The 22,257-nt window shown below is 38.9% G+C and overlaps 1 protein-coding gene across 2 annotated transcripts in view; it reads left to right on the forward strand.

The window, feature by feature from the left end:
* The window catches only part of sufu (suppressor of fused homolog (Drosophila)), a 101,899-nt gene that overhangs the window by 72,456 nt on the left and 7,186 nt on the right, over window positions 1-22,257 (forward strand). For both annotated transcript variants that reach the window (XM_073026908.1, XM_073026909.1), the window contains 3 exons: window positions 8,802-8,846; window positions 16,944-17,078; window positions 19,276-19,414. In XM_073026908.1, the coding sequence (XP_072883009.1) occupies window positions 8,802-8,846; window positions 16,944-17,078; window positions 19,276-19,414 (319 nt within the window). The remainder of the gene's footprint in view (window positions 1-8,801; window positions 8,847-16,943; window positions 17,079-19,275; window positions 19,415-22,257) is intronic.

Here is a 22,257-nt window from a genome sequence, read left to right on the forward strand (position 1 = left end):
GACATACTCAAAGCTTCTATTTTTGGAAAATGGAAAGATTTCTAGTGATTTCTCAGGTGCTCTGAATCAGGACAATTGAAAATGGAGGCAGATCATTTAGGATGGTTTGGACATTCTCAGGGCATAAATTGGGGGTATGTAGAAGCCCTGCAGAAGTGCACTGCCTCATAAACTAGCAACCCTCTTGCTCTGTTGGCCATCTCCTGCCCTGTATGTGGCTCCCATATTGACCTAATTACCCAAATAAGGAGTGATGCACCAAAGAAGAAGGTATTTCAATTACTTGACAAATTATGCCAGTGCTTGATGCTGTGGGTTATTCAAATGGGCTCATACTTTCTATGATCACAAACACATGAATGTCTGCAGATGCTGGATTCTGAATTAACACATACAAAACACTGGAGGAACACAGGAGGCCAGGCAGCATCTACGGAAAAGAGTAACCAGCCAATGTTTTGGGCCTAGACCCTTCAGCAGGACTCGGTCCTGAAGAAGGGCCTCGGCCTGAAATGTCGACCGTTTACTCTTTTCCATAGATGCTGCCTGACCTCCTGTGTTCCTCTGGAATTTTGCATGTGTTACTTTCTTTTGTCTTTACAACAATCTGACTTTAGAAAGGAGATATATCTAAGTAAAGCAAAGTTTGTTGAACAATACTATTATAAATTAAGTAAAAGTGAGAAAGATTTATCTTCCCTCTAACAGATCATGCTAAAAAAATGCTGGCTGAGTGTGCTGTGCTCTAACTATTCAAAATCTTCAGTCTTAGAAGTAACTTGGACAAATGCCTTGGAGCTAGGGGTAGAGGGAAACATCAATTAAAAATAAACTAATCCCTGTGGCATATCCAAGTAACCAGTTTTCTATAAACTGTCAACCTCAATAGCTGCCTGGATCTGATTTTCCAGAAAGAATCTTGTGCACAGCCATTTTTCATTATTGTTTGCAGTGCCTTCATTGTAAAGCACTGAGGCTTTTTGATCTGGGTTAACTCATTGTTGCCTTCCACTTGGACCTAAATAATGTTAAAGGGGTCAAGGTCTAGAGGACAAGAGGGATAGAATGTTGATAGATAAAAGAACCAAAAGTGGCATTATGACATTTTTTAGATGGTCTGGAATATGCAGTCTGGATTAGAAGTGGAAACAGTTACATTAACAGCGTTCTAAAGAATTGAATAAGCATCTGACAGGAATGAATTTGGTCAGGGTAGTAAAATTTATCAATATTCCATCCTCAACCTACAGACAAGATCATCTAGAACCCTGGCATAATCTTCAGATGGATGGAATAGATTCCTTGAGATGGCTCACAGGAGACATATTTAATATTGTGACATTTATTTAGCAACCACTGTTGTACAACTTGTGAAGGGGAATTAAAGGTGTGAATATATTTCTAATAGCTGGAACTTGTAAAAATTGAAGTGCGCAAATTCAGAGGATTGGATAAACTTATTCAATGCCATAACATATCTAGCAGGAAAATTCTGTTGTTAATATTGTTGTAAAATCAAATAAGACTGGAAGGCAGCCATTCAGCCCATCAAATGCATTCAGCACTAGGAAAAATAAATGTCGTTAGACCCACTTCTGCACACTCTTCTCATTTGTCTACAAATGTTTGTCTGATTAGCATTTGAGGGCTTCTGTTGAATGTTTTGCCACTGCCCAATTAAACAGTGCATTTTGCATCCAGTATTTTTTTCCTCATGACCTTTGGCTCACTTGACAATCATTTTGAATCTGTGTTCTAAAAATACTATGTAATGCATCACAACCAAAGAGGCAAGTCTTCATTTGATGTCCAAAGTGGAAAGGACACCTCCCAAAAAGGCAGTAGCACCTCAGTGCCACAGTGGACATCTAGGTCAAATCTTGTGCTGAAGTTACTGGAAAGAAACTTGGGACTTTGAGATGGCAGTTATGATGGGCAAGATTGAAATTGCAGAATTGGTGGGACCTGAAACCTGTGTTGATATTTGGGTTGGAGCAAGGGATCAGATTGAAGTATAACAGGGTGGGGTGCTCAAAGTAGATAGTGTCGTAAGACTTCTCATGGCATCCAGTTATGGCAACGTGGTATTTGAAAATATAGACGAACTGTGAAATGGTAGAAAACTTGAAATAAAGTCAGAGTGGTTTTAAAGAGCTATTTTAACTTTTACATAAATTTATATAATTGCGGTTTACAAAGCAGTGAATTTCTGAAATGTATTCAAAATAGTTGTCTGCATTGTTCAAATTCTACTTTGGTATCTGGTGAATAAATAGTCAGCTTCAAGTTTGTATCCATACAATGAATCTGTTGAAATGTTTTAAAAGCCCAATTGATGTACCAGTGTCCATTTGGGAAGAAAATTCTTATCTCATTTGTTCTTTGAGTTCAACCAACATCAGCGTGTAAACGCTTAACTCTGTTAATTGGGTTCAGTAGACTTTGAAACTGAAAAATGCAAATCAACTGCAAAGATTATGGGTTTACTTGAGGCTTTCTTCTGTGTGATGGGACAGTGTCTCTCCTTGGCAAACAGAGAAAATCTGTTAATGAGCAATGCACTTAGATCAGTACAAGGTAGTAGTTTTTTATAAAAAGGATTTTGATGCAGAACCAGCTCCTAAGGGGCAACAACTCAATAAAGAAAATAAAATCTTTGAGAACAGTTCAAGAATTGATGAAAAATACAAAACTACTATAAATAGTGTAGCAATTCACTTAAGGCTTTGCAGTGCCAGCTATTGTGATTGGGGTTTAGTTCCTGTTCAGTTTCTGTAAGGAGTTTGTACATTCTCCCCTTGATCACATGGATTTCTTCTGGGTGCTCCTAATCCTCCCACACTCCAAAAGTCAGGGTTAGTAAAGTGTGAGCACACTATGCTGGCACTGAAAATATGGTAACACTAGTGGGCACAATCCTTGGACAGTGTTGGTTGTTGATGTAAAACAACATTTCACTGTACACATGACAAACAACCTTTATTAAAAGGCAAAAACCACAGATGAGAGGGAAAATGATAAACAAAAGATTTTAAAAAGTCTTTGAGTAATAATATTAAACCTTCAAGATGTATCAAAATTAATAATAAATAACTCTGGAGGGAAGATTAGAATCAGTGAGAGTGTCCTTTAAACAGATAGTGTTATAAATGGAAGAAGGAAATGAGCAAATGCTTTGCATTAATGTATTTACATGTTAGTAAGGGATGGCATGCCACGGACTAATGTGAAATTTCCAAACTTAACAATAAGCATACTAATTGAAAGGGTGATGAATAATTTGGGAAGAATGGCTAATTTCATATTGCAGCCATATATATATTCAAGAAAAATAGCACTTATCAAGTTGATTTGGACAAATCTAATAAGCAAATTTGCTGTGGTGCTAGTCGGCTTGTATACTAATCAGGTATGTGGAACTGTTAAGCTATCACAGGACATACTACAAAATACTTATTATCTTGAGGAGAAATTGCTTTGCAATATCAGTAAGGTTAGAATGTTGGCTTAATGAATGGGTGTGGGCTTGTGTAAGTTATTACACTGATTTTGAAAGAAAATGATTCTGTAAAAATTGCAGAAGTTAGCTAATCTGAACTTGCCATGGCTTGAAGTAATGTCTAATTTGCATCTACTTGAGTTTTTTTTAGGCTTTAAAGTAAGTATAATTTACTAGCTTGAAATAGTTTTGCCAAAAAGTTAATATTAGTTTTACAAGCTAATATTGTAAGAGCATTCTTCGGGAGGGTGAACCCATGAAAAGTATCCGGCCCAGACAGATCCCATGGCCAAATATTAAAGACCTGTGCTAATCAATTTGCTGGATGTTCACTGAGATCTTTAACCTCTCACTTCAGCAGTATGAGGTACTGCTTCAAGAAGGATTTACTTATACCAGTGCCTAAGAAGAATGCTGTAACCTGCCTCTGATTATTGTCCAGTAGCAATTATATCCCTAGTGATGGTGTGTTTTGAGAGAGTTGTGATGGAAACATATCAGCTCCTGCCTAAGAGGCAACATGGATCTGCTCCAATTTGCCTATAGGAGTAGCAGGTCCACAGCAGATGAAATTTCATTGGTTCTTCAGTCAACCCTGGAACATCTGTTCAGCAAAGATACATACATCAGGATTTTCTTTATCAAATACAGCTCAGCATTCAATGCTGTGTTCCCTCAAGGTTAGTCAATAAACGTCAAAACTTTGGCCTCAGTACCTCCTTGTGCAATTGGACATTCGATTTCCTCATTTGCAGACCCCAGTCAATTTGGATTGACAACAACATCTTCACAATTCCCATCAACACAGGTGCACCACAAAGCTGTGAGCTTTGTCCCCTGCTCTACTTACTTTACACTTGACTGTGTGGCTAAGCACAGCTCCAATACCATTTTCAAGTTTGCTGTTGATGACGATGAGTCAGCATGTAGGAAGGAGGTTGAAAATCTGACTGAGTGGTGTCATAACAACCTCTTAAGGTCAGCAAGACTAAAGAGCTGATTGTTGACTTCAGGAGATGAAAACCAGAGGTCCATGAGCCAGTCCTTATTGGAGGATCAGACAGAGAGGATAAGTTTCTCAGTGTGTTCATTTCGGAGGACCCAGCTCATAAGTTCAATTAGCAGTTTGTGAAGATTTGTCATGACATCTAAAAGTTTCTATAGATGTGTAGTGGGAAGTATATTGACTGGCTGCATCACAGCCTGGTATGAAATACCAATGGTTTTGAATGGAAAACCATACAAAAAGTAGGGGATATGGCCCAATCCATCACGGGTAAAGCTTTCCCCCACTAAAGAGCACTTCTATGCAGAGTGTTGTTGCAGAAAAGCAGCATCCGTCATCAGGGACCACCACCCCAGGTCATGCTCTCTCCTCGGCGCTGCCATCAGGAAGAAGGTACAGGAGCTTCGGGAATAGTTATTACCCCTCAACCATCAGGCTCTTGAACCAAAGGGGATAACCTCACTCAGCTTCACTAGCCATATTATTGAAATGTTCCCATAGCCTATGGACTTGCTTTCAAGGACTCTTCATCTCATGTTCTGGGTACTTATTGCTTATTTATTAATTAATTATTTGTGCAGTCTGTTGTCTCTTGCACAATGGTTGAATGCCCAAGTGGTCTTTCATTGATCTGTTATGGTTATTATTCTATTATGGATTTATTGAGTATGCCCGCAAGAAAATTAATTTCAGCTTTATGTGATAACGTCTGTGTACTTCGATAATAAATTTACTTTGAACTTTGAGTTCATCAGCAAAATTGGATCTTCATAAAGGTTAAACTCATTTTTCAATAAAATGATCAAATTAATTCTATATTTAAAGCTTTCCCTTTAATATTTGTGCATGTTTATAAGAAGCTGTCAAAGTTAAATTCAACTTTTTTTAAAAAGAAAACGCTCATCTGATTTTGCTAGTGTTTTGACAATGATTATAGTTTTAATGATTTTAGTTTAGTATTTAATTTTCCTCTTGGATGATGAAGATGGTTGCTGTTCAGTTACATGTAGTGTACCATGAAGAATTTTTGTATTTGTTCGCACCTTTATAGGTTAGCAGTGCTTACCTTCATATTCTGCTGGAGTTTCTAGCTTAGGAGACAGGTCGCCGCCTTGTCTCAGGAATGAATTCATAGATTAGAAATGACTCATCCCCATCCATTGAAAAGAGAATTAAATTACAAGTGGGCCTAAAATGACAATTTGAGGGCATTTTTTTTCCTTTTAGATTTGCAATTCTGCCTTTCCTCTGAATTGAAATCCAAAAGATGTATTTTAATTAAAGATGTACATCTTAAACTGTGGTTGATAATTCTCCATATCAGAAGGGCTCAAAACAAACTTAAAATTGTTGACTAAGTCGTCAGCTTTGTTTTCATATTAAATTATCTGAACTCTTGCAAGTCAGTTTAGTACAGGAAGCTCCTGAAGTACAACATTTAAGAATATCCCACTCACATGAGTTAGAGCATTATTCTATAATTTTCATTATAGTATTATACACCATCAAAATTCTAAAATAATTTCCAGTACCAAAATGTGTCAGGAATTGAAGTTTGCAGTTAGCTGCATTGAGCACTGAAGACCGGAGCCATTCACATGGTGTAATAGTGTGGTCATTATCCTACTGGAGTGGCATTCAAACCATAATTTCAGATCCCACTGTGGAATTTCAAAGACTTTAAAATCTCCATTCACTTGAAAGCTGCAAATAAAAATCTATTTGTCATTAAACCTCATGTGACTAAATAATGTAACTTAGTTAAAGAAATATTGTCAAGTCTCTTTTTGACTATTCTAGGTCAATGTCATTGTTGTGATTTTTAAAATGACAGCTGTTGGGATGGGCAATGCTCAAGAATAAATGAAGGAATAAAATTGTTGCCATTCCATACATCTGGTATTTCTCCCCTCCCTTCTCCCCCCAACCCCGGTTCCCCATTTGCTGTTTTCAGCTGAATGAATCTGTGAATTGGATACTGCACTTGAGCCAAAGTTGCCACCTGCATTTGTATCTCATGCCTTTTTAAAAATCTTAAGACTTGGTTACTCTAATGCTCCCTTCTCTGGCATCTCTTTCTTTTGGTAAAGTTACACTTAATCAAAATTCTACCTTCCTGCATCTCGCAAGTATCCCAACTTTCCCTTGCTAACCTACATTCCTAGTATACAAGAAATTAGACGCAGGATATTTGTACTTGTTCAAATCCATTCTTGCCCTATTCTGCCTCTGCAACCTATATCCCTCCAAGATCACTGCATTCCAACACTTTTGGCGTCACGTATCTTAGCAGATTCTTCCACCTTTACTACCTATGTTATCAGCTCTGTAAATGTCAAGCTCTCAAATTCCCCACTTACGCCTCTGCATAATTCTTTCTGCTTCCAAGAGTTCTGTCACTCCTTAGAACCCTCTTTTGATCAATCGTATGTCATTTCTTCATTCTCCCCTGCTCCAATAACTGATTGGTCTATCTAATTTATGACCCTGGGACAGTTTCCTACATTAAAGGTGTGTTTTTAAAAACATTCCTTGTCCCTTGTATTATCGGACTTGGAATAGATACTGTGTTGGTGTTAGTGTGTACATGGTAGAACTGAAAACGAGAGAGCAGATGTGATTAAGACTGTCAGATAACTGTTTGAAGGAAGTGAATAAAGATGTTTAGGAACAGAGCAGCTTCATAGGACTTTTACTATTTATGGACGATAAACATCCACACAAATTGGTTGATTTGAAACCTGTTTCCATGTTGTAATTTCCTCGTTAAATGTTAGCTCCTTTTTGTCATTTCCTCTCAAAATACGCCCATCAAAAATTAATGGTTTTGTTTTGCCATAATATTGTGTTTAAAAGGGAATCCAGGGTTCAAAAACATGTTCATTTATTATCAAAGTATACAACTCTGGAATTCTTCCAAAATGGAGTCTAACATCGGTGTGAGCCCCATCCTGCAGCCTCCTCGCCACGAGACTTGTTCTTGCTGCCTCTGCCTCCTGGAATCCTCTCGGAGACTGCAGAGTGCTGAAATGCCCAGTCAATCTCCAAACTGCAAATCACAGGTTCCAACGCTTCCAGAATCACATTAAAGACAAAAAAAAGATGTAAGTAGTTTCTTGGTCTATCCAGAAGATGTCGACCGTGGGAACGTGTACATAGGGTCTCTGTGATTGTAATACCAGTTGTTTTCCACTCTGCTGTTTCCGGCTTCATCAGATTATTAAAATAAATTGTAGCTTTCTGTATGCTAGGTTATTGAGTTAGTTTCTTGCATCAACATGAACAAGATAGTTGCCTCAGTTGGTCATGCCATATCAACGACCTTGTGTTACAGAGTGGTACACTCCTAATAAACAGTTCATAATGTAAAGCTATGCCACCCGCACGTGTGAAGAAACTCAAATTGGGGGTGGGGGGAGTATTATATTTAGTCACTCCCCCCCCCCCATATGCACACAAGATACAGTGAGAGCCAGTTTCGTTCTCTCTCACATTTTGGATGGTGATTTGTGAACTCAATAAGGGCACAAGTTTGGGGGTGGTCACCTGTACTATGGAGACTGGCTGTAGTGTTGTGCAAGAAACATTACAGTCAAACATGAAAATACTATTATGTCACATTCTCTAACAGATGGGCAGTGTTAACAGTTTAAGATTATGATGTACCCCTGTTTACCTATAATTTCTTCCTTGTTGCATCTGATGGTAATTTTGAATTATAAACAGAATCACCAAGCTATGCAGAATGTTGAAAGGATGGGGATGTCATATGTGTGGTTTAGGTAACACTACTTGTGAATCTAGTTAAGCAGAAGAGAGTTTAAGTCAATATTTGTTTTTAAAATGCAGAAATAACTGATGGAGGTGGTGGCACCATTGTTGCAAAATCTGAATTATTTGCTCCCATTTTCCTTAAGCTTTTTGATAATGACTTCAACATAATGAGAACTCCTTCCATGAACTGTTCATGATTATTTAAATATAGATTCTCATTTGTTAAGTTTAAAGCATGTTGCAGTATACATGCTAATGTTGCTTTCGTATTTGCCATAATGTAAGCTTCCAACATATAATACTGCACTCCATGAAGCATACTTTGATATTTTTCTAAAATTTGAGATTAATATATCCAACTTCAAATGATTTAAAGAAATAGATTGTGTTTTAACCTTTGAAAGTAACAGATCAAAAAAAGGTCAAATATTAATCCTAGTTGTAAATCTAAATAGTTTTGTTTTTGAAATATGGCATTGTGGTTATTTTTTTGGTACAAATCTACCCATAATTTTTCCATAGACTAGTGCAATCAGTGGGCCATTTCCAGAGCAAGCAAACTGAAAGGTAAGAATATAATGCACAGTTTGTCTTACCCTTTCCCAGTCTCTTTGGGGTTGTGAAGCTCAGATTATACTTGCATTTCTACTTGGCTAAATAGACCACTAAGCTGATAAATTTCAAATGTTTTTTTTGCCAACCTATGTGTACATTCTTGTCACACATTTTCATTACAAAGTTAATACAAAAAATATTACAATTTTAAAAAATATTCATGTAGTGTCAAATGTGTTATAATTTAATGATTGCATGTAGAGTTGAATTAGAATTAGTGGGAAGTTTTCCGTTTGTTACCAATGCACTATACAATACTGCAGTTGGCAAGTCAGAGTTGAATTTGGTCGACACTTTAGTGGTTCTGTTTGTAAAACTACATTATTCAAAGTTAATATTGTAGAGTCTGTGTTCTGTAAGTGCCATTTTTTTATTAGTAACATGAACTGACTTTTACTGATGATGCACAATAAAAGTCACAGGGATACTTTGACCTGTTTTTATTAATATTTGAAGTGTGGCTACCCATTCAGGTTAGAATGTGGACAGTTTTCGGAAAAAATCATGTTGAGCATAATGTTTGCTTTACTTCATTGCAGTGAAAAGATATAATTAACCTGGGCCAGAGAACTTCCTTTAAAATGAAAATTAACAATAAATATATAGTTAATTAATTAACTTTTGATTTATCCTTATTTTTCTCTTTAGAAACCTATTGCTGAGGGGTGCACGGGAGGGTCCAGTTTACAGCCATACATGTGATAGCCCAGCTATTCATTTTATTGCATGAAAAACTGGATTTGTGGGCTATTAGGTTATGTTGCATTATAAATATGCTAACCTTAATCATTTAATTTTCTCCTTCCAACCACATGGAAACATTCCTTTAATTCATTTAAATTTTGCACATTTTTTAGCTACTGAAAAGCTTCAGAATTTGGTACCATCCATAAAAGACACTTGTTAGAATTGGTTGTTGGCTGGAATTTCTTGATATGAAAGAGATTTTGGTGTATTGAATTTTAAATAGATCCAAAACAATTATTGCTTTCTAAAAATTTGGTTGCGAGTGGTTAAAATCCAAAAGAAATGGGTGGTGTACTGTTAGGATTTTTTTTCAGAGGTAGGTTTTGGATATTTGGAGAAAATGGGACTCATTGGCATTTTGTGCTTTAAGTGGTAATTTTACTGTATGGAGTTGAGCTGTGTTGGATCATGGTTGTTATCAGTATTTTTGCCACTTAATTAGAAAACTAAAGTAACTGTTTACAGTTATAAGTACATATGTAAATCAAATTTTCACTCATTTAATGTGTTAAGAATATTTTGGACACCATGGAAACAAATCCTATGTGACAACCTACTTCCCCCACAGCTCACTTAAAGCTGAGATAAATAATTCAGACTGGCAGCATATTAAAAGCTTTCATAATTCTTTACTTCTATTTGTCAGTGAACTTAACAGAACCAGCTGTGGTGTAGTGTTTAATATCTTTTTATCTTCACTTTGCAAATCCTTATTAGGTTGTGTTGTTGTAACATTTAGCAATGAAGTGCAACATATTTTTGTCCCTTCCCAGAGATGCAACCTGACAGTTTATAGACAATATCCTCTTGGCTCTGATCTTTTATCTCACTAACACATCCAAGTCTAAGAAACTTTTTAAAGAAGCTTTGCCCATCTTCACTCCTAACTGTGCATCACTTGAACATGCTGTTATGTACTGAGTGATCTCTCAGTACATTTTCCGTAATGACCCTGTTTCCCTCAGCTTCTCCTTTTCTTTTTGAAGATAGGTTCACTTATACATCTCTGCTAAAATCATTTTCATCATCAGTGCCTTGATGTACTTGTTTCAGTATCTTAACCAGTTTCCAGAAATTCTTTCAAGCCTGAATTCAGTTTCCTGAATTCTTTCAAGCTTCTGCCATCTCTTTTAGTCCTGTATGTTCAACTGTGTTCCTACCTGTGATGCACTGTGTGCTTATGTCCTCTGAATTGTAATTACTGTAGAGTATGCAACAATAGTGTCTTCACAGGACTAGGTTCTCTAAATATTGCCTCCACCTTAAAAATGTCCCTAAAATTGAACTTTGCAGCAATACTTTAGGTATCTAACAGCATTCCTTTTAAGGTCACATCGCGGGAGGCTACTTGGCCCATTGAATCCATGCTGGCTCACAGCAGAACAATCAGTCTAATTTCCCTGGGGTCATGCAACCAATTCTTTCTTAATTTCTCACTTTATTGATTCTTTTGACACCTGCCTACACTAAAGAGTATTTCAGTATTAGTAGGTCCTTTTGGATATGAGAAGAGACTGGAGAATCCCTCAGAAGAATATCTAAGTTACACACAGATAGCAATTGAACTTGGGTCCCTGGAGTTGAGGCCAGAGCTCCTCATTGGAAAGTGGCCAGTGAGTGAGTGGGCCAGTAAAGGAGTGGAGCTTTGAGGCTTTGACTCTGGGAGCAGCCTTGTTGAGGGAGGTGCCTTGTGAGAAAAGTGCAAGTCTTTGGCTCAAGAGTCTTCAGCGAGGAGACTACACCACAGTTGGAGAGGGTGAGAGGTGGTGAAGAGATGACAGGTAAACTGATTCAGTGTGATGCTTGCCTGATGTGGGAGGTCAGGGACACTGATGGTTCCTCCGGCTGCTACAACAGTGAAAAATGTGTGCAGGTTCAGCTTCTGAAGGACCGTGTTGGGGCACTGGAGAGACAACTGGATAACCTCAGGTTTATCCGGGAAAACGAGAGTTTTCTGGACAGGACCTACAGCGAGATCGTTCCACCGAAGGTACCGGAAGAGAGAAGGGGGGGTGACAATGAGGAAGGGATGGATGCTTGAAGTACAGGAGACCCCGGGGGATGTGCCTCTTGAAAACAGGTTCACCCTCTTGGAAGCTGTCAGGACGGAAGACACTGCCAGTCTGAGAGGCAGACGGGTCTGCGAGTCAAAAATTGGCACCGAAGCAAAGCCGAAGAGACAGACGTCAGGCAGAGCTGTGGTAGTAGGGGACTCCATAGTGAGAGGTACAGAAAGGGGTTTCTGCGGCAACAGGCAGGATTTAAGGATGGTGTGTTGCCTCCCTGGTGCCAAGATCCAGGACGTCACAGACCGACTGCAGGGCATCCTCAAGGGTGAGGATGAACAGCCGGAAGTGGTAGTGCATATCGGCACAAATGACGTTGGGAAGAAGAGGAAAGAAATTCTGCAGCGTGACTTCAGAGAGAGAACTCGGAAGAAGGCTGAAAAGCAGGACCTCCAGGGTGGTTATCTCCGGTTTGCTTCCAGTTCCTCATGCTGGTGAGGGTAGGAACAGGGAGATATGGGATCTCAATGTTTGGCTGAGGAGCTGGTGCAGCAAGCAGAGTTTTAGATTCTTAGACCACTAGGATCTGTTTTGGGGCAAGGATGAATTGTACAAAGGAGATGGGTTGCACCTTAACAGCCAGGGGACCATCATTCTGGCAGGCAGGTTTGCCACTGCTACACGGGTGTGTTTAAACTTATAAGTGGGGGGGGGGGGGGAGATGAACTGGAAATATAAAGATGGAGTTAAAGGGAAAGAGAGAATAAGAAAAGTTAAGAAAGACAACAGAATTAACGGGGCAGAAAGCTCAGGAAAGGATTGGAGAGTATGGCCAAGTGCAATAGGGATTGATGTGAGAAGCGAGGGGAGTAATGGATTAAAAGTATTATATATGAATGCATGAAGTATAAGAAATAAAGTGGATGAGCCTGAGACTCAGTTGTAAATTGGCAAGTATGATGTTGTAGGAATAATAGAGACATGGCTGCAGGAGGACCAGGGCTGGGAAATGAATATTCAAGGGTATACGTCCTATCGAAAGGACAGACAGGTGGGCAGAGGGGGTGGGGTGGATCTGCTGGGAGGAATTAAATTCAGTCCCTTGTGAGGGGTGACATAGAATCAGGAGATGTAGAGTCAGTATGGGCAGAACTGAGAAATTGTAAGGGCAAAAATAACCTAATGGGAGTTATCTACAGGCCCCCAAATAGTAGCCTGGATATAGGGTGCAAGTTGAATCAAGTTAAAATTGGCATGTCACAACAGTAATGCTACGGTTGTTATGGGGGATTTCAACATGCAGGTAGACTGGGAAAATCAGGTTGGTACTGGACCCCAAGAAAGGGAGTTTGTGGAGTGCCTCCGAGATGGATTCTTAGAACAGCTTGTACTGGAGCCTACCAGGGAGAAAGTAATTCTGGATCTAGTGTTGTGTAATGAACCAGATTTGATGAGGGAACTTGAGGTAAAGGAGCCATTAGGAGGTAGTGACCATAGTTTTAATCTACAGTTTGAGAGGGAGAAGGGAAAATCAGAAGTGTCAGTATTGCAGTTGAACAAAGGGGACTATGGAGCCATGAGGGAGGAACTAGCTAAAGTTGACTGGAAGGATACCCTAGCAGGGATGACAGTGGAACAACAATGGCAGGTATTTCTGGGAATAATACAGAAGGTGCAGGATCAGTTCATTCCAAAGAGGAAGAAAGATTCTAAGGGGAGTAGGGGGCGACTGTGGCTGACAAGGGAAGTCAAGGACAGTAGAAAAATAAGAGAAGTATAACATAGCAAAGATGAGCTGGAAGCCAGAGGATTGGGAAACTTTTAAAGGCAATGCGGGGAGAAAAGATGAGGTACGAAGGTAAGCTAGCCCAGAATATAAAGGAGGATAGTAAAAGCTTCTTTAGGTATGTGAAGAGGAAAAAGGTAATTAAGACCAAAGTTGGGCCTTTGAAGGCAGAAACGGGTGAATTTATTATGGGGAACAAGGAAATGGCAGATGAGTTGAACAGGTACTTTGGATCTGTCTTCACTTGGGAAGACACAGACAATCTCCCAGATGTAATAGTGGCCAGAGGACCTAGGGTAACAGAGGAACTGAAGGAAATTCACATTAGGCAGAAAATGGTGTTGAGTAGACTGATGGGACTGAAGGCTGATAAATCCCCAGAGCCTGATGGTCTGCATCCCAGGGTACTTAAGGAGGTGGCTGTAAAAATCATGGACGCATTGGTAATCATTTTCCATGTTCTATAGATTCAGGATCAGTTCCTGTAGTTTGGAGGGTAGCTAATGTTATCCCACTTTTTAAGAAAGGAGAGAGAGAGAGAAAACAGGGAATTATAGACCAACTAGCCTGACATCTGTGGTGGGGAAGATGCTGGAGTCAATTATAAAAGATGAAATAGCGGCACATTTGGATAGCAGTAACAGGATTGGTTCGAGTCAGCATGGATTTACGAAGGGGAAATTGTGCTTGACTAATCTTCTGGAATTTTTTGAGAATATAACCAGGAAAATGGACAAGGGAGAGCCAGTGGATGTAGTGTACCTGGACTTTCAGAAAACCGTTGATAAGGTCCCACATAAGAGATTAGTGGGCAAAATTAGAGCACATGGTATTGGGGGTAGGGTACTAACATGGATAGAAAATTGGTTGGCAGACAGGAAACAAAAAGTAGGGATTAATGGGTCCTTTTCAGAATGGGAGGCAGTGACTATTGGGGTACCGCAAGGTTCCGTGCTGGGTCCGCAGTTATTTACAATATACATTAATGATTTAGATGAAGGGTTTAAAAGTAACATTAGCAAATTTGCAATGACACAAAGCTGGGTGGCAGTGTGAAATATGAGGAGGATATTTGGAGTATGCAGGGTGACTTGGACAGGATGGGTGAGTGGGCAGATGCAGTTTAATGTGGATAAATGTGAAGTTATCCACTTTGGTGGCAAGAACAGGAAGGCAGATTACTATCAGAATGGTGTCAAGTTAGGAAAAGGGGAAGTACAACAAGAGAGTCCTTGTTCATCAGTCACTGAAAGTAAGCATGCAGGTACAGCAGGCAGTGAAGAAAGCTAATGGCATGTTGGCCTTCATAACAAGGAGAGTTGAGTATAGGAGCAAAGAGGTCCTTCTGCAGTTGTACAGGGCCCTGGTGAAACCACACCTGGAGTATTGCATTCAATTTTGGGCTCCAAATTTGAGGAAGGACATTCTTGCTATTGAGGTTGCTATTGCAGTGTAGGTTCACGAGGTTGATTCCCAGGATGGCGGGACTGTCATATGTTGAAAGATTGGAGCGACTCGGCTTGTATACACTGGAATTTAGAAGGATGAGAGGGGATCTGTTTGAAACATATAAGATTATTAAGGGATTTGACACGCTAGAGGCAGGAAACATATTCCAGATGTTGGGGGAGTCTAGAACCAGAGGCCACAGTTTAAGAATAAGGGGTAGGCCATTTAGAACTGAGTTGAGGAAAAACTTTTTCACCCAGAGAGTTGTGGATCTATGGAATGCTCTGCCTCAGAAGGCAGAGTTAGGGTTAGGTGCTTTCAAGAAAGAGTTAGATAGAGCTCTTAAAGATAGCGGAGTCAAGGGATATGGGGAGAGGGCAGGAACAGGGTACTGATTGTGGATGATCAGTCATGATCACATTGAATGGCGGTGCTGGTTTGAAGGGCCCGAATGGCCTACGCCTGCACCTATTGTCTATTGTCCTCATAATGTTACCCTATTTCAATAAGTGAGTGCCTGTGTTCTCTGACTATCTTTGTTATCTGATAGAAGAGCCTTAAGACAATTTATTAAATGAAAGTTGGGATAAAAGTGTAAATTGCAGAACTCTGGTTGTACGATCCAAAGCATACCTGACCAGGTTAGAGTAATTAAAGTTCTGATAAGGGGTGCTGATCCTGAAGAAGACCCATCTGGATCTGCTGAAAACGTCGCAATGGTTCTTCCCCGTGGTCAATCAGCCAAATGACACGGACTTTAAAAGGCCAAAAATAATAATAATTTGAACAAGATATCAGGTGAAGTGATAGTTTCAAGAGGAAAATGAGGGTTCTGAAAAAAAGTTCAAATGGACATTTAGTGCAGTTTGAAATATCTTTACTCATACTTTTACAGATTTTTTAATGACAAATTACTTTTGAATGGAGCATCCCAGATAAGTACCTGGGGTATCTTAAATGTTTTAAAATTGCACTATGAAAAAAATAACTTGGACTAATTTATTGTTATTTTATTGTGTTCTCTTCATTGACCTTTGAAAATGTTATGTTTATATTTCAAAAATGACACTAATGTGGAAATGGCTAACTCCTTAGTGCAATAATCTGTATTGTTTATTTTACTGTTTTCTTTTGAGGATAAAGAGAAATAGGTTTACTCAATTTAGATTGGGCGTTGAGTTCTGTGAACATAGGAATATTTGCTTCTCTTCCACCCCCTCCCTGGTGAGATCAGCTTTGTCGATATGGTACTGAACATATAACATCTCAAGCAAGTGATCTGAAAAACGTTTCTGTGTTAATTTTCATTGTGAGTTGTGCAGGTGATCATAAACCAGTTTTCCAGTGTGTTAAATACCGTTTATGGTTCTGGAGTCTATGGAAACGGAGGGTATTACGTGATCCTTGATACTCGATTCAGCATAATTCAGTTAACAAACCTGCCAATTTATTTTAAAATAAAAGAAATGTGTAACCATTTATTTGATCACCTGGTAATGTGCAGTTCCAGACTGATGAAAAACGGGGGCATTTAGTTGCTTTGAGTGAATAACTGCTGGTTAGAATTTGATTATTTGGAAGTGATTTCCCCACACTACAGCCAACGGGCTCCTGTTAATAAATTGGAGTTGAAATAGAAGTAAGAAGTGGGTCTGCTGGGAGCAGCTTGCAACAAGTCGCCACACTCCAGTGCCATCTTACACAACTTATACTAAATTGTGTCCAGTCCTGTGGCATTCATGCCAGGATTTCAGTGTGCATAATTGCCTAATTTTAAGCTTTAAGTTTTTATTAGATTAATATTAGATTTTGGTATTTTCTTTAATTATATTAAACTATCATAAATGAATTTGAGCAACACAAAACACTGGAGGAACTCAGCAGGCCAGGCTGTACCCATGGAGAAAAGCACAGTCGATGCCACGGACCCAAACCCTTGCCTGCCTGGCCTGCTGAGTTCCTCCAGCATTTTGTATGTGTTGCTCGGATTTCCAGCATCTGCAGATTTTCTCTCATTTGTGATAAATGAATTTTAATTTGTTTCCTTGTTCTGCTTTCTAGGACTAGAAAAGATAGTTTGGAGAGTGAAAGTTCTGCTGCTATTGTTCCTCACGAACTGATCCGCACCAGACAGCTGGAGAGTGTACACCTTAAATTCAACCAGGAATCAGGAACTCTTATTCCACTGTCACTGAGGTGAACAGTCACTAAGTTTTGCTGAAAGAAATGAAATCTAGAAAGCTTTCATCATAACACTATAAACTTTATTTGAACTAGTAAGGATCAGAGAAAACCCATACATGCAGGATTGTATCTTGTATGGCAGGATGTTACGACTTAGTTATGGGCTTGGAGGTTAAAAACTGGTACTTTGGGCTAGGAAAAATTAGAGGGGAAAAAAGTACTCTAACAACTATTTTCAGCTTTTAAAAGACCTTTCAATCACTAGAAAGCATTTTCTTGGGCAGCATAGTGGTGCAGCAGTTATAGCTCCAGTGACCCAGCTTTGATCCTAACCTCAGGTGCTGTCTGTGTGGCATTTGCATTCTCTTGCCTTGCATCTGGGTTTCCTTAAGGTATCCCCACATTCCAATGGTATTCTGGTAGGTTAACTGGTTACTGTAATTTTCTCCTCGTGTAAGCAGGTGACAGGAGGTTTAGGAGGAGATATGGGCCTAAAGTAGCACGTCTGTAAGAGAGAGGATAGGCTGCGGGGAGATCAGGGAGTGGGACATTGGAAACACTAAGAGGTGACTGAGCTCAGTGGGCCAAATGTTCTTCTATTTCATAAAGTAATAGATATGAACTTTGGAGGGATGAACAGTGGGAGAATTAAGATAATTAGACATTTGCAAAGCTCTAAGTTTGTGCTTTGGTGTTATCAGAAAAGTTGTGAAGAATTAAATTAGTTTCAGCACCATTTTAAAAGTATTCAAAATAGCATTTTTCCTTTCCAGTGTAGCTTTGGCTACCTCAGTAAAACTTAGTGGGATTTCCATCAACAACACACACAAAATGCTGGTAGAACACAGCAGACCAGGCAGCATCTATAGGGAGAAGCACTGTCGACGTTTCGGGCCGAGACCCTTCGTCAGGACTTCCATATTATATGGGATTTCCATATTGCTTTATTTCCAAAATCCATGAATGTTCTTCAGAATCTGCACTGAGTAAAGCTATTGTATTTCATTCCCCAAAATTAGGATCAAATTTAATGCGTCCACATTCTTTGATAAAATAAACATTTCAGCATTAAGTTTGTTGAATTACATCCTATCTGAATATTTTTAAAAAAAGTACAATTTGATGCAGAAGAGATTCACATTGTTTTAGCTCTTGGGAGACTTTGGGTAAACTATTCTGTGTTTTATCAGAACTTCTGCACAGTCGTCAGGGTATTAAGATGTAATAGAACAGCCTAGTCATCATTATCTGTATAAACTTCCTTATAAAATTAAACACCTTTTCTCCAGTTCTTCCTTTTTTTGTTATATTTTAAAGTTACAATGTAATACTTGTCAATTGGCACCACAGGAGTGTAGTGGTTAGCACAAGGCTATTACAGCTCGGGGCGTTCCAGAGTTCGATTCTGATGCCGTTCTGTAAGGAGTCTCTATACATGCTCCTCGTAGGATGCATGAGGTTCCCCCAGGTGTTCCAGTTTCCTCCCACAGTCTGCAGACCTACCAGATAGGTTAATTGGTCATTGTAAATTGTCCCATGATGAAGTCAGGGTTAATTGTGGTTGTGGGGTTGCTGGGCGGTGTGGCTCAAAGGGTGGGAAGGGTCTACTCTGCTGTATGGCTAAATAAATAAACTGAAAGCCTCCTGCACCCAACAAAGAATTAATTTTTACTTTCTCAGAGAATTTCATTCCATTTTGGATGTGGAACTCTTTCTCTCTCCCCCCCCCCCCCCCCCCAAAAAAAAAAAAAAAAGATTTTCAAGTAAAAGTTGACAGTCATAGGTTTGTGTGCCAAAAAGTTTATCTTTTGCTGTCCTGGTCCAATAGCACATCCACAGCACGTGTCTGCAGGCACGGATCTCTTTTCCAGTCCTAGTGGAAACCTAGTCAATGTATTATGCTGGTTCTCAGAAATAGTAGTTTCAGTTGAAGAAGCCTGTACAGGTGTTTCTCTCCCCCCCCCACAAAGGTAGAGCGTTCCTATGAAACCTTTCTTAAACCGTAAATGGTGTAAAGTGAAGAACTATTAATTTATATGGGAAAAATTTTCATAAAAGCAAAAATCCTCTTCGTAATGCAAGAACAGGTTACTAATGTAGGTCTTTTGTAAAAGTGAAGTGGCGTAAAGCGAACATTAGTAAAGTGGGGGACACCTGTATATGTGAAAGCAAATACAAGTTTGGTGATGAAATTTGCTTTTTTTTTTAGAGGTAGATTGTTACATGGAAGGCACTTTACTTACAAAAGCATAACAGGAGATACAGCGATCACATTTGTCTCTACTGGAGTTGAAGGGGCGTTTGCCACAGAGGACCATCCATATGCAGCCCACGGTCCATGGCTACAGGTGGGCATCCGCTTTACTGCCGTGCCTTTTACTCATTATGGCTCAGTGATCAATCAGTTATTACTATGCCAATAGCAGAAAATAATTTGCCTTCCTCCTTGTGAAGTTAAACAGCTATCCACTTCTAACTAACCATCCTGGCTGGTTATGTAAATATTCATCTTAAGAATCTTAACCTTGCAGATGACATTAAAGGTTTAATATAATCTTTATTTTTCTGTTGCTCTCCCACTTGCATTAATTGTCCACTTTTAAGTTACTACAAGTATTGTTTTAACATACAAAAAAAATTTCTAATTAAGAACATAGACTTGGCAGGTTCTCTGTCATAATCTGACATTTCTAAAAGCTGTTTTAATTCCATATTTTTATAATTTGACAAGCATTACAGGACCCTAATTAAGGTTCCTGATCTGATCAGTATTTCTGTCTTTATATCTGTACAGAAATCCCAGCATTGCTGCCGGCTGTGTCTCAGGATGATGCTAAGTTTCTGGGCAATTCCTTACAAAACCCTTGCCAGCATGCTTTAACTGATGGAGCTTTGTTTAAGCATTCTTCTTTGACCATGCCTTACTCCTATTTTTGTCTTTCTCTCTTTGTCCTCATTTAAAATTTAAACTCTTAACTTCTAAATTTTTTTTATAGGTTTAGCTTTGTTCAAGATTCTAGATTGTTTTTTTTATCAGTACACAAGTATAAAGGAGAACGAAATGATTGTTACTCCAGATCTGAAACAGCGTAAACAAAAATATTAAACATCAAGAACACAATAAAAAAACACTAAATACAAATACATAAGATTAGCTTGTATAAATAGACCAATTGTTAGTACATAAAGTGACACTTGGCACAGGAGTAACTGTACGAAAGATGACACTGACAGGAAATAATAAACTATTGGTTGTGGGTGGGGTGTGTTATCAGTGAAGGTATTGATCAGCCTTGACAACTTGGGAGAGTAACTGCCTTGGTCTGGTGATCCCCATGGAATGTGAATCGCCTATGAAAGCTCATGACTTTCTTAACCAAATTTATATTTACAGTGTTACTTATACATCTTTGGCATAAGTCTATGTAAAATGAAAATTTATACCTGTTGAGGGCTTTTAACCATCACTGGACCTGTACTGGAAAGTAGCGAGTTCCTCAACTCCTCTCTACTAATACCATATGACTTAAAACTTTGCTAATTATTATTCTCACTACTAGAGGAAGTAGGTCTCCCTTTCACCCTCAAACAAGAGAAAATCTGCAGATGCTTGAAGTCCGAGCAATACACTGAAAATGCTGGAGAAGCTCAGTAGGCCAGGCAGCCTCTAGGGAAAAGTGTACAGTCGACGTTTCGGGTCGAGACCTTCCGGCAGGTCTTGCTGAAGGGTCTCTGCCCAAAATGTCAACTGTACTCTTTTCCATTGTTGCTTCCTGGCCTGCTGAGTTCCTCAGGCATTTTATGTGTGTTGCTCCCTTTCACCCTCTCTGGTCCACCCATAGTTTTATATACCGGTACTTCCACTAAGTCTCCCTTCACTCTCTGTTCCAAAGTAAACAACCCCAGGCTTTATTTCTAACTACAGGTCTAGCCTTGGCAGCATTTTCTTAAATCCCCTTTGCAACCTGTTGTCCTGTCGCATCTATTCTACCAAACCAAAGACTTTATTTGCTTCTAGCAGAATTTGTACTCCATTGTTTTCCAGTGCAATAGATATGAAAGCTAAAATATTAATTATTTTTCTGGATTATCTTAGGATATTTGTGATCTATTTACATTAACATGGGTTTTTGCTTATTTGTCACTGATTTTTTAAAAAAACACAAGCAGCTCCAGCCTTTCCTCCTCACATAATTTTAAGCACAGAGATGGCATTTGATTGAAATGTATAAAACATATCTGTGCACCTCCCTAACCCCCGGAAAAACAGAATTCCCTGCAGGAACGTGGCTAAAAGCCATATGCACAAAAAATGAGATGATTTATTTGTGACTTTTGGGATTTTTGGCAGGTAAATTGAAATGTTATTCCCTTTTTCCATTCACTTTTAAATTCTTTGTCAAGTTTCCTTCAACGTCCTTAAATGCATGAAGGACTAAATTGATACACGGGATCATTAGTGGTTCCTGGTTGACAAGGGACTTTTAGAGCAGTGCACAAATGAGTGTGTTCCAGTGAGTCGGAGTAGACAGAGCAAATGTATGCACATCCTGAAGATCTGTGCTGTTGCAAATTAAATGCCTAGTAGAAATTTCCTTCTGTAAAGTCCTTCAGTTGAGTGATGTATGATGAGAGCAAAATTGAAGCTTGTCAGTGCCACCACAAGTTCTTAAATGTTCTGTGCATTGGACTTTCTGCAGTTGATTTCTTTCATTTCTTATTACTAATGCTGAACTGATGCAAGTATCAGGGTAAAAGCATCTGAAAAATCTCTTGTGTTTATGATTTGCAAGTATCAGGACTGGTTCTACTTATTTCTGTCATCCAACTAATAAAACATTTCCACCTATCGTTGAAAGTAGGTGCTTTAAGTAATCTGTAGCTGCATCTTGCAGTACTGTCCGTAACTTTGGGCTTTCCATATGTAGTAGTTCTTTAAAAGAATGTCTAATTGTGTTGAAAGCACCAGTTTTTTAAAATATATAAAATGCACAGTAGTTCACTTAAGTTTATGGATGTTCTTTTGAAAGCTCAATAGAATGTACTTCCACTATACTTTTACATTCCAAACATTTTGTATCATCGTAAGCAAATTAAATCTATGATTTTTGGTTACGGAACTTGCAAGAGGAGAAAGTTTCTCCCTAATTGCTCTGCTGTACCAAAACCCTTAGCTTTTGAAATACATCCA

This window comes from Hemitrygon akajei, chromosome 23 (assembly GCF_048418815.1).
Source record: "Hemitrygon akajei chromosome 23, sHemAka1.3, whole genome shotgun sequence".
NCBI lineage: Eukaryota > Metazoa > Chordata > Chondrichthyes > Myliobatiformes > Dasyatidae > Hemitrygon > Hemitrygon akajei.